Source organism: Ochotona princeps, chromosome 2 (assembly GCF_030435755.1).
Source record: "Ochotona princeps isolate mOchPri1 chromosome 2, mOchPri1.hap1, whole genome shotgun sequence".
In the NCBI taxonomy this organism is placed as follows: Eukaryota; Metazoa; Chordata; class Mammalia; order Lagomorpha; family Ochotonidae; genus Ochotona; species Ochotona princeps.
The window spans coordinates 29,879,707-29,892,634 of record NC_080833.1 but is presented as its reverse complement, the minus strand read 5'-3'; the positions used below and the strand labels follow the sequence as shown (position 1 = coordinate 29,892,634).

At 43.4% G+C, this 12,928-nt stretch overlaps 1 protein-coding gene across 9 annotated transcripts in view; it reads right to left on the bottom strand.

The window, feature by feature from the left end:
* MACF1 (microtubule actin crosslinking factor 1) overlaps positions 1 to 12,928 on the bottom strand; it is a 388,597-nt gene that overhangs the window by 91,605 nt on the left and 284,064 nt on the right. For all 9 annotated transcript variants that reach the window (XM_058679238.1, XM_058679296.1, XM_058679275.1 and 6 more), the window contains 5 exons: positions 11,829 to 12,070; positions 10,930 to 11,059; positions 9,507 to 9,706; positions 3,695 to 4,190; positions 923 to 2,394 (listed from right to left, as the gene is read on the bottom strand). In XM_058679238.1, coding sequence (XP_058535221.1) covers positions 923 to 2,394; positions 3,695 to 4,190; positions 9,507 to 9,706; positions 10,930 to 11,059; positions 11,829 to 12,070 — 2,540 coding nt within the window. The remainder of the gene's footprint in view (positions 1 to 922; positions 2,395 to 3,694; positions 4,191 to 9,506; positions 9,707 to 10,929; positions 11,060 to 11,828; positions 12,071 to 12,928) is intronic.

The following is a 12,928-nucleotide window of genomic DNA, read 5'->3' as shown; positions in this document are numbered from 1 at the left end:
AATTAAAGTATTTCTTAAATAAAGGCAGCACTAGGCCTGGTGTGGTAACCTAGTGGCCAAAGTCCTCGTCTTACATGTGCTAGGATCCCATATGGGCGTCAGTTTGTGTACTGGTTGCTTCATGTCCCATCCAGCTTCCTGCTTGTGACCTGGGAAAGCAGTCAGGGATGGCACAAAGCCTTGGGACCAAAGCCTGCACCCACATGGGAGACCTGGAAGAAGTTTCTGGCTCCTGGCTGTGGAACAGCTCAGCTCTGGCCATTGCGGCCATTTGGGGAGTGAACCAACAGATCGAAGATTTTTCTCTCTACCTCTCCTATCTGTAAATTTGCCTTCCCAATAAAAACAAATAAATCTTTAAAAAAATAAACTAAAAATAAAGGCAGCACTTTTCAAATTCCTACCAACACAAGGGAATGGGGTATGTTATTAGGCTACTTGCTCAAACTAAGATCTTACTAAACATGAGAATTTTGCCTCTTTTTGCATAATATACCAATGACTCTGTTCAAATCTGTGTAAAATCAGCACTTTACAAGGGTGAGCCCATATTCACCTATGGTTTGTTATAGAGCAATTTGAAAAACAAAGACCTATACACACATTCCCTTCTGTTTATAATCCATTAACTTGGAATCACAAGAAAGCACCAGAGTTGATTCTTAGAGTAAACGATAAGGCTTAGACACTTTTTCTATGTCCTCAGCTGTCCATAACAACTACAGAAAACTACAAGAGAAAAATACTCAAATCATCCTCCAAGAGACTTGTTTAGTCTCCAGTGTGCTTTGATGGTGATAGAAGTGAGAATAACGAAACCAGGCAGAAAAGCTAAAATACACACTCAATCTGTTTCTAAGTTACAAGCAAATAAACAAACATCGTAAACAGAAAAGGATTTACAAACAAGGGTGAGACTTACCTTAAAATCTGCTAACTGTTGATTGATGACGTCCACTTCAGTCCCGACTACCCACTGGAGGGCCTCTCCTTCCTCTGCTGCGGTGGTCGCATCACTGAGTACTTTCAACTTCCTGTAGAAGTCTTCTACTCGGCCCAGAGTCAGTTCCAGCTGCTCCCGACGAGCTTTTGCCCTCTCTGTCAGTTTGCCACACTGCTTGCTCAGGGCTTCTAGTTCCCTCTTGAGACCTAACAGGTCCAGAGTCCCCTCTTCTTCCAGCATTTGTCGGCACTCTGCTTCAGAGGCCTCTATTTCCAACTTGAGGGCTTGGATTTTGTTGAGGAACAACCGGACATCCTCAATCTGGGACTGCAGGCTATCGGTGTCTCTGCCGATAGCACCCATGCCATCTAGCTCATCATCCAGGTCAGCCAACTGAGAGAACATTTCTCGAACTCGGCAGTGAAACTGCCCGATGCCCTCCAGTTTGTTTTCCATTGTAGCGCATCCACTGTTCACCCTTTGCTTCACTTCCAGGAACTCTTGCTGGGTAACCTCAGCTTGGTGTAGAAGCTGAGAAGCATCGGATCCGTCAGGGGCATCTTCTACCAGCCCTTGAGTGAAGTTCCTCAGATAGTCAACCTGAGGCTCCAGAGCCTGCAGCACTTCCTGTTGAGCCCGCAGCTTCTCCAGATTCTTGTTGCTACAGGCTTGAGATCCTAAAGCATCAAAAATCTCAAGTTGGTGTTTGGCTCCTTCAATCTTTTTCTCGATATTCTTAAAGCTTTCCTGGAACTCCTTGAGCCTCTGGGTCATTTCTTCCAGTGAACTTGTTTTGGCCTGGAGCTCCTCTGTAATAGCATCCATGTTCTGGTTGATCCCTGCCTTCTCATCGCGGATGTCATCCTCATCTGTTTCTGAAGAATTGATCAGAATGTCAGCAGCATTATTGAGTATTTCTAGCAGGGAGCGGCGCTTCTCCGCCTCAGTCAACATAGCCTTTGATCTCAGGAGACAGGACTCCAGCTGTACTGGATCCAGGGTGATCTGCAACTCAGACATCTTGGCCTTACAATCTTCTATCCAAGGCAGGAGGTCTTCTACATGCCAATGGTACTTCTGAGCTTTCTGCATGCAGTCCTTGAGTCTAGACTGTCTGTCTGCAGTTTTTTTACTAAGTTCTTCCCAATGGCTTTTGAGTTCTACTAATTGGTTTTGTAATGTCCTTTTCTCTTCTCCAGGAGGTACAGAAAGAAGCAGAGACTCCCCTTCAGCCACAATCACCTCATAGGAACCACTGTGTTGATTCAGGCTCTTCTGAAACTCTTCATTTTCTTGTAGCTGAGACTGTAGCCGCTCCAATTTTGCAGAAACTGGGCAGTTTTTTGCTTGCTGGCTTTGTTTGTTATCCAACCAAGTCCTCAGCTCATCAAACATTTGCTGGAACTGCTGGGTGCTGGCAAGAGCTGCCTGGAGTCGGTTCATTCGATCAGCTGAAATGAGAGCACAAAACTGAAATCAATCAAGCCCAAACATGGCATTTGAAGTGTTTGTTATGATTATGTGGTCTAGTCGTAGGGGAAGAAGCTAAGGTTAATTGAGAGCCTACCATAAACACAGCATTTAATTAGGCTCCTTCACATATTATTTTTAAAATAAGATTTATTTATCTATTTTTGTTGGAAGGGCAGATTGACAGAGAAAAGGAGAGACACAGAGAAAAATCTTCCACTTGCTGATTCACTCCCCAAGTGACCACAATGTCTGGAGCTGAGCTGATCCAAAGCCAGGAGCCAGGAGCTTCCTCAAGATCTCCTGCTAGGGTGCACAGGATCCCAAGGCTTTGTGCCATCCCTGACTGCTTTCTTAGGTCACAAACAGGGAGATGTATGGTAAGTGGAACAGCTGAGACTTGAGCCAGTGCCCATATAGGATCCCGGGGCTTTCAAGGCGAGGACTTTAGCCACTAGGCTACTGTGCCAGGCCCCTATTTATTTATTTTTTAATCATTTATGTATTTTATTTGAAAGGCAGAGGAGCAGAGAAATAGAAAGATGTTTTCTATCCACTGGCTCACTTCCCAAATACTTGCAACAGCCAGAGTTGGGCCAGCCCAAAGACAGGAGCCAGAAACTCAACCTACATGACTCATCTGGGTGGCAGAGCCCAAGTGCTTGAGCCATCATCTGCTGCCTCCCAGGTGCACAGCAAAAGAAAGCTGCACTGGAAGCAGAGTCAAGACTTGAACCTACGGACTCCGATATTGCAGGCATGTATGCCAAGCAGCATCCTAAAAACTATACTAAATACCTGTTCCAACATGTTATAGTTTAATAAATCCTGTTCCCACCTTGTAAGGTGATCTGAATAACAAAAATAAACTTCTACTTCTAAGCCAGTAAAAAGTGAAAGTCATAAACATTTCCAGAAAAAGAGGCACTGGATTTATTACAAAATTTTTCTTGTGTGAGGTCATCATAAGCTCAAAGTATGCTCTAATTTTGTATATAAGATGTGTCTCTGTGTATGTGTCCATGAGCAGGAATTTTTACCTGCTGGTTAGATTTCCATTTGAGTTTCAATTTTAGGACTGAGCTATGTAATATTTCACATATCCTAATGTTCAATGTATAACGATCATCAAGTTGACACTGTAGTTCGGAGGTTATTCACACTGTTCTCAGTGCTCAGCTACTCAAGAATGATCAAATGGTTCCTGGGCCTTCTACTAAACCATCCTCCTTTCTGTTTGCCACAGATAATGCCACAAATGTGTGCTTCATTCCAACTCACCTGCAAGGTCTTCTAAACCTTGGAGAGGCAGGGCAACTGTTTCCAAACGCTTCTTCAGCTCATCCTTGAGGTACTGCTCACCAATGAGCACTGAGAGCTCATTGCACAGTGTCTGAGCCTCCTTAATCTCATGATCTAATCGCTCCACATCGGACCGAATCTCACTGGTTTCCTCCAGTTGCTGCTTCACAACTTCAGGTTGGGCGCTGATGGCCGACTGGCCACTTAACCGCTGCCCAACTGCCTTTACCTTTTCTGATAAGTCCTGAAGCAGCTCCTGGTACTGGGTGCTTTTGATAATAGCTTGGTCAATTTGGCTGGAGCGGGAGTTGAGTTTGTCAGTCAGCTCAACCCACTTCTGGTTGATGCTCTGCAGTTCCTTCTGTACTTGGCTGGTAGATGGAGAGACATCTCCGGGGCCTGCGAGGATGCCCTGAGCTGCCTCATTCAGCTGCTCATGCTGCTGCCTGCGTGCTTCAAATTCCTTCAGCATAAACTGAAACAGAAACAACACCAAGATGTTTAGATAGGAAAAACAGAACTAAAAGCCATGTCAAAACAAAAACTGATTTTGGATTGTGCCAGACAGTAAATAAACCAAAAACATTTTAAGAAACAGGCTTCTAGGCCAATACAGAATCATCTGACAATGGTTTAATACAAATTTATTTTGAAAGTATCATTATATCTATTTTGTTTCTTTTCCTTATTTGTCCTGTTTTAATACTGGTTACTAACATAGGTCTAGGTTGGGATACTGAATTTGTTCTCTGGATTGGTATTCCTCAGTATAGCCATGCTATGTGCAGGCCTCCAAACTACAGACAGTGGAACACTGGCTCATCATATTACATCTGGCTCTGTCATTTCAATTCTTAATGTCTCCACTTTCCTTTCCCAAAATTTCAACAGCACACATGATCTGTACATACAATAGCACACACAAAAATGAAGAGCTACTTTAAAGCAAGGACCATGGCATTTTATCTTTTTTTCTAACCTCCTTTTTTTTTTTTTTTTAAGATTTTACTTATTTGAAAATCGGGTATATGGAGAAGGAAAAAAAGAGGAGGAGAGAGAGAGAGAGAAGAGTGGAGGAGGGAGGGGGAGGGGTGTATTTTTCATCTACAGGTGGGATCAGGCCAGGCTGGAGCCACAAGCTTCATTTGGGTCTCCCTTGTGAGTGCAAGGGCCCAAACACTTGGGCATCTTCTGTTACTTTTCCAGCCACATTAGGGAGCTGGGCTGGAACTGAAGCAGCAAGAACAAAGACTGGCACCCAAATGGGAGAGCAGGTACTGACTTAACCTACCACAGTATCAGCCATAGCTCTTTATCTATTTTCTGTTTTTTTTAAAAAGATTTATTCATTTTATTACAGCCAGATATACAGAGAGGAGGAGAGACAGAGAGGAAGATCTTCCGTCCGATGATTCACTCCCCAAGTGAGCCGCAACGGGCCAGTGCGCGCCGATCCGATGCCGGGAACCTGGAACCTCTTCCAGGTCTCCCACACGGGTCCAGGGTCCCAATGCATTGGGCCGTCCTCAACTGCTTTCCCAGGCCACAAACAGGGAGCTGGATGGGAAGTGGAGCTGCCGGGATCAGAACCGGGGCCCATATGGGATCCCGGGGCTTTCAAGGCGAGGACTTTAGCCGCTAGGCCATGCCGCCGAGCCCTTATCTATTTTATTTTTAAAACAGACTTATTTTTATTAGAAAGGCAGATGTACAGGCAAAAGGAGACACAAAGAGAAAGATCTGTCTGCTAGTTCACTCCCCAAGTGCTTGCAATGGCTGGAGCTGAGCCAATCCGAAGCCAGAAGCCAGGAGCTTTTTCCTGGTCTCCCACACGGGTGCAAGGTTCCAAGGCATTGGGCTGTCCTCTAATGCTTTGCAAGTCCACAACAGGGAGCTGAAAGGAAGTGGAGCAGCTGGGACACAAACTAGCACTCATATGGGATCCCAACAGATGCAAGGTGAGTATTTAGCCACTAGGCTATCGTGTTGGGCGCTTTTTATCTATTTTCTACCCCTGATGCTCTCATCAAAGAAGTCTGAATTACAGGTTCTGGAGTTAGGCTCCTGCAGTCAAATGCTCCAGCATTACTTGCTAACTATAAAATTATAGGCACGTATTACTAAGGTTTTCAGGCTGTAGCTTCCTTATGTGTAAAAAATCAAGGATATTAAAATAACTTGGTTATAACAAGGATTAAATGAGATGCTTTATGAAAAACACTGAGCATCAATACTGTACAAAAGTAAACATAATATGATCTGAAGAGATAACAGACAGGCAAAAACTGAACTCTAGTAAATGTAATAAGAGGAGCTGGTGCGATGGCTCAACTGGCTAATCCTCTACCTGCAAGCATGAGTATCCCACATAGGCATTGGTTTGTGTCCTGGCTGCTCCACTTCTGATCCAGCTCCTGGATCCTAGCTTCAGATTAGCTTAGCTCCAGCAATTGTGATCATTTGGGAGAGAGAACCAATGGATGGAAGATCTTTGTCTCTCCTCTGTAAATCTGCCTTTCTAATAAGAATAAATCTTCTTCTTCTTATTTTTTAAATTAAGTCTGCCAGCATACCCAGATGCACATGGAGGATATGGCAGTACATTGGAGTCTGCAGAGGACACCTGGTACCATAACAGAGAACAGAGGACAGAACAAATTGACCAACTGCCCCAGCCATGTTTTTGCAGTGAGTATCTGGGCAAACGGAGACTCTAAGGTGGATTACGTCAACCAGTGGATTCTGGAGAGATTTCATCATGCTGGGAGTGGCGAGATCGGCAGTAATTCAGAACTGCTGAACTATCAAAACCTCCTGAGCAGGACCCTTGGAGCGTGCCCCACACTGGGGATCCAGGGGTGGTGTCAGGTGGCTGTTCTCCATCTCAGGCTATGGAGGTGGTTGGGAGGCTGGGTGTGACTTCTCTGTTTATTTCCCCCTTCCTCTAGATACAGGAAGGGAAACAAGATAATGTGGAAATAATGGTCTCATCCTCCTTCCTATAGCCTTTGACCCTTTGTACCCTAATCAACTATATAAAAATCATCAAAAATAAAAATAATTATTACCAAAAATAAAGTCTGTTTTGAACGCCATACATCGTTTTGTCACTATGCATATTTTCCATGTATTTCATAACATTCTGCACCAAAACAGGCCCATTTTAATTCAGTTTCCCATGAAATTTCTGAAATAACTTCATATTCACATTAAGTAGATATTTCGACTCACTTTAATAGGCAGCCTAGAATCATTAGACATCGGAAATAAATTCAGTTGCATGATGCTAAGGAGATAATTTTAAAACTAGAAAAAGAGACCTCCAAGTACACTGTTCCAATGGTAAAGTCCAGAGATAAAATCAACAGAGAGAATGGAGAAAAGGAAAAAGATCACAACAACGGTTCTCAAAGTATGGTTCAGGAACCCCTGGAACGCCCTCACAAGGAGTCCACGCAATACAGACTATTCTCATAATAGTATTAAGATGTTGCTTGCATACTAGAATTCTTGTTCTTTCACAAATGCTCAGTAGTGTCTTCCAGAAGTTAACTAGTGTCTCAGATTGAACACAGAAGTAGATGTGAGAATATTCTACTAAGCCAGATGTTATTAAGATTTGTAAAGACAGAAAACAATGTCACTTTTATTAAAAACTACCTGTGTTTTGGAAAATACTTTTTTTAAATGAAAATGTTACAGCTTTAAAAAAATTACTTATTTATGTTTGAAGAGGAGAGTAACACACACACACACACACACACACACACACACACACACACACACATCTTCCATTCCCCACATGGTTGCAATAGCCATGTTTGGAACAAGCCCAAAGCTAAGAGTCTAGAACTCCTTTGAGGTCTCCATGTGGACAGCAGCGACCCAAGTACTTGAGCCATCATCCTCTGCCTTCTTGGATACATTATCTGAGCACCAATGTGGGACACAGGCTTTGCAAGTAGCAGCTTAATTTACCATTCCACAAGTCCTGCCCTATGAGACCAAAAAGTATGTAAATTATTGTACTAAAAAAACATGTTCAGGTAGACAAAGACTCAATAATTATTTAGATTCAGGGGTTGAAATAGTTCCTCTAAAAATCAGGGTGGGCCCTGTGCAGTAACCTAGTGGCTGAAGTCCTCCGCTTGCATGCACCGGGATCTAATATGGGTGCCAGTTTGTATCCCAGCAGCCCCACTCCCCATCCAGCTCCCTGCTTGTGGCCTGGGAAAGCAGTCCAGGATGGCCCAAAGCCTTGGGACCCTGCACCCACATGGGAGACCCAAAAGAAGCTCCTGGGTTCAGATCAGCTCAGCTCCAATTGTTGTGGTCACTTGGGGATGGAAGATCTTCTCTGTCTCTCCTCCCTCTTTGTATATCTGACTTTCCAATTAAAAAAGAATATATATATATATATCTTTGAAAAAAAATTACTCTTATGTCTTAGGGAATGTGGTGGCACGTAAAAAGGAAGAGACAGAAAGCAGAGCAAGAGAGATTCTAGGCAGGATTTTGTTTCAAATGACAGAATTCTAAACAACCTAAATTTCTATAACGTCAGGCACCTGAATCAAGGTTTTTTTTAAATATTTGATTAGGAAAAATCTTGAAGGAGGTAAATTCAAGATATTACATTAAGTAATGTTGATCACTACAGGGATTAAAAGTAAGGTACAATTCTACAATTTATTCAGAAAGTTTCCTACTCTCACATCTACTCTGTTAATAACAATAAAATCAGGGCCATTAACTGTTTACCATTTGATAGGCAAGATGATACATATATTAGAACATCTCTTTTACACCCAGGAAGGATGGCAAAATTTCGGGGAATTAAATGACTTCTGAAAATGACATGAAGTCTACTTGTTGGGGAGAGCCAGAATGGGAGCAGGATGGGCTAGGCTAGGCCATGGCACCTGCCAGTTCACATGAGAGCTGGGTCTGGGGGTAGGCCAGCCTAGGTCAGGTTGTTGCACCCACCAGGTGAGAGCTGGAACTGATGCAGGCTGGTTGGGCTGGGCCTCAGTACTTGCTCGTGAATGCCAGGACTCAGGGTGGGCCATGTCACTCTAGACTGCAGAACCCACTAGCTTGTACAAGGCCTGGGTCTGGGAGGTGGCCTGATAGGGGAACTTCAGGAACTCCCCTGCTAGGCTGCTACTTCCACTGATGAATGTAAGAGCTGGGATTAAGGGCGGGCCAGTCCGGGCAGGGCTGTAGCACCTGTCAGCCTGCATGTGGGCTGGGTCTGAGGGCTGGCCAGGAGGGCTAGGTTGCCGCACCCACTGGCACATGTGAGAGCCAAAATGGGTGTGGGTCAGCTGGGCTTGGCCACAGCACTTACTGGCAAGTGCTGGAACTGGATGCAAGTCTGTCAGGCTGGATGGCAGTACTCCCTGACAAGGGCGAGATCCGGGGCTGGGAGTGGGTCTGGTAGGGGAACTGTGGGCACTCCCTTGCTAGGCTGTAGCTCCCACTGGCAAGCACAAGAATCAGGGCTGGGGGTGGGATAGGTTGGACAGAAGTGTCCCCCTTTCCCTGCCCAGTGCACACAGGAGAAAATAAAGAACAGGACTGAAACATTTGCCCTACCCAACTTCCTTCATATCTCGATCCTTCCCACCCCAATTTAGAGTCCCACTGGGTATGCATCCCTCTTAACTATGTAAACAATATTTAAAAAAATAATAAAATAAAAAAATCGACTTGCTGGGAATAGAATTTAAACCAAGGTTCATGTGACTCCACTTCCCTTGCTCGAATGTGTTGGTCTGTAATGGCTTACCTGGACCTGTTGCTTCTGTGCATTCAGCATGTTGGGGTCAATAGACAGGGGCCCTAGCACCCCCATCATCAGTTCCTTCTCCATCAGCCAGGGCCGAAGCTGAGACTCTGCAGCCTGGAAGCAGGCCAGCTGGCTTGCAGACTCCTCTAGCTGCTTTTGTCGAGCCACAGTCACCTCAGTGGCCCTTTCCCATCGGGAATCTGTTGACAGGAAATGAGAGAATCATCAGCAACTGACCTGATCCTTAAATTATGTTCCTAATATACTACAGGAAATGACCCCACAGGCATTTTTTAAATTAAAAATAACCTTTAAAATGTTATAACCAAATAACAACTCTATATCTTGATTGCCATAATAGCTATACAAAACTGCATGAGCTAAAACTGCATAGAATATACATATATTAATGCAAATATATTACATTATTTCATAGTCTGTTTTAAAATTTACTATATTATAAACATCTTTCATGCTGCCAAGGTATTATGCTAAAATACTAATCTCAATATTATGAACACATTATTTGATCTAATGTCTTTATTGAATATGTAGACAATCTTCCATATTTTCTTTAAAGAAAGATTTGTTTATGCGTAAGTCACAGAGAAAGAGATATCAATCTTCCTTTCTCTGGTTCACTCCCCAATTGGCCACAACAGCTAGGATCAGGCCAGGCTGAAGTCAGGAGCCAGGAACTCCATCTCGGCCTTCCATGTGGGTGACGGTGATTCAAGAGCCTCATCTGCTGTATGGATGAAGGCGTCGTAAGAGAGGCCTGACCTACTGTACCACAATACCTGTACCCCTCCCTGCCATTTCTCATTTTTATCATCAATGTTTTCTTTAGTTTGGAGGTATAGTAATGGTATCAGTTTAACCTGTCAAAGAAAACCAAACTTCTGACTCTTTCAGTGGAATCTCTAAATATTTTTCCCTAATGAGATTTACTCCTTAGTTCTATCTGGGTCTCCTTCTTGCTTATAAAGATTAACCAAAGGGCCCAGTGGTAGCCTAGTGGCTAAAGCATTCACCTTGCATACCCTGCGGTCCCATATTTGCACTGGTTTGTGTCCTGGCTACCCCGCTTTCTATCCAGCTCTCTGCTTGTGGCCTAGGCATGCAGTCAAGGACGGCCCAAAGCCTTGGGACCCTGCACCTGTGAGGGAGACCTGGAGGAAGCTCCTGGCTCCTGGTTTTGGATCAATTTAGTTCTGGTCGTTGTGTCCACTTAGGGAGTGAATCAACGGATCGAAGGTCTTTCTTTGTGTCTCTTATTCTCTGTGTAAATCTGACTTTGCAATTCAAAAACAAAATAAATCTTAAAACAAAAGATTAACTAAAAAAAATTCTTGCTTTTCAGAATGTGCTGCAATGCTCTATTTGCTTTGACGACAGAGACAATAACCCTGTGACAACTTACTGAGTTCCTCTTGCATTTTCTTCCAATGTTCTGCTTCTTGTGAGTTGGGATACGTCACAAGCAACCCAGCCAGGGCTTCCTTGACTTTTTGGATTTTTGGAGAATTCTGTTCTAACTCAGCCAGGAAGGCCTAGGAGAAAGAATATCATGCATGACATGAGGTTCTCTCTACAGTGAAAAAGCTCTGGTGTTGCAAAAACAACTGGAGAAGTGGGTGCCAATTCCAAGTTCCTCTCTGATTCTACTCAGGACTTGCTTATGATTTTGATATTTAATCTTTCTGTTTTAATATTGCTTTCAAAAAGAAAATCACGATGGCAGTATTTCAGCTTCTTTTCTGTATAACGTATCAGCATAACCCAATATGAAGGAATTATCACTCCCTACAAACCAAAAGTACCAACATATGATGATGAGGATGCTGATATTTTACAGTTGGAGGAAAGTGAAATACAAAAATTTCTTTCAGGAATTTTCTATGGTCTTTAACCTGACATTTTCCCTTTTCCCACCTGTCCACCTTAAGAATGAATTATAAACTCTATTTTTTTTTTTTTCAGATCCTTCTGAGAGTTAGAAAGGGGCTTTGAGTAGTATAGTTTGATTCTCTTGGAAGTGTCACAAATGAGATTCCATTCTTACTCAGCTAATGCTTCCAGGGAAGGGCTAGTCTTTTTCGAACACATCTGGCTTTGTTTCTGTTGTTGATATATAACAATCTCTAACTGTATAGGTAAGGAAACTCTTCAGGAGATTTAAGGCATGTGATTCATTTCCATACTGCTCCTCACAGCACAGGCAGGCAGCCAGGTCTCTCTCGGGCAGCTAGGCACGGCAGGAACACTGGTACAAAGTCCCTTCCTTTTAGTGTCTGGCTGCAGCAGCTGCAAACACAGTACCTTGTTAGATTCAGCTTGGGCTTTCACTGTTTCTGTCTTGGTTGGAGACAAAGAGGCATCCATGGTTTTCAGTATTTCCTCTTTTGATTCTAGCCACTGCAGCACCGAATTTGTTTCCTTCTGAATTTCATTCATTCTGTTAAAGACAGCCTGAAGGCTTTCTTGACGCTCACGAAGTACTCCCCCGAGTTTCTCATACTTCAGGTTTACATCTGACATGTCACACTGGATCTCCGTCAGATCTAGTATCACAGAGACAGAAATCAGTGCACATAGCTCTCCAAGCGTTCCCCTCGGTTCCTCACTCTTAAATTTACTTGTCAGGATTAAGCATCTGTCCCACTCTTATAGCAAACCAGAGATTATCTCCCCGTCATATCACATAATGAGGGTTTTGGCACGATACAGTCGGATGTATAAGGTGTATACCTTAAAATGCTCAACACACATGGAATCAAAAGTGATGGGAACAAAGGTAAGAAGTCAGTGTTAGTTGGGTTAATGGATTTAGGAGCATTCGTCTGCTGTCTCTGTTCCAAACTAGACAGGCTACAAAGCTGAGAGACTGAGGGCCAGATCAGGTACCTTTAGAATAGAATGGTTTCTTTATAATTCAAAAATTCATATACACAGGTGAAGAGGATTTCCCCCCAAAATATTTTTTTATTTATTTGAAAGGCAGAATAACAGAGAGAAAGGGAAGAAGAAAAAGAGAGACATAGAGATCTATCGCTACTTTATTTTCCAATTTGCCACCACAGCCAGGTCTGGGCCAGGCCAAGGCTGGGAGCCAGGACCCCCACCCTGATCTCCCACAGGAGTGGCAGGGGCCCAGATGTGGCCATCTTTTGCTGCCTTTCTGGGTACTTCAGCAGGAAGCTGTATCAGAAGTAGAGTACCCAGGACTCAAATCAGCACTCTAATAAAGGATGCTGACTTCAGGAGCTATGGTCTAACCCACTGCACAACAACACTGACCTCATATAGAGAATTGTCTGGATTTTTATTTACTCATTTACTTGGAAGAGATACTGAGAAACTGATTAGACAGACAGACAGACAGGAATCTCCCATCTATTGATTTACTTCCTAATATATAA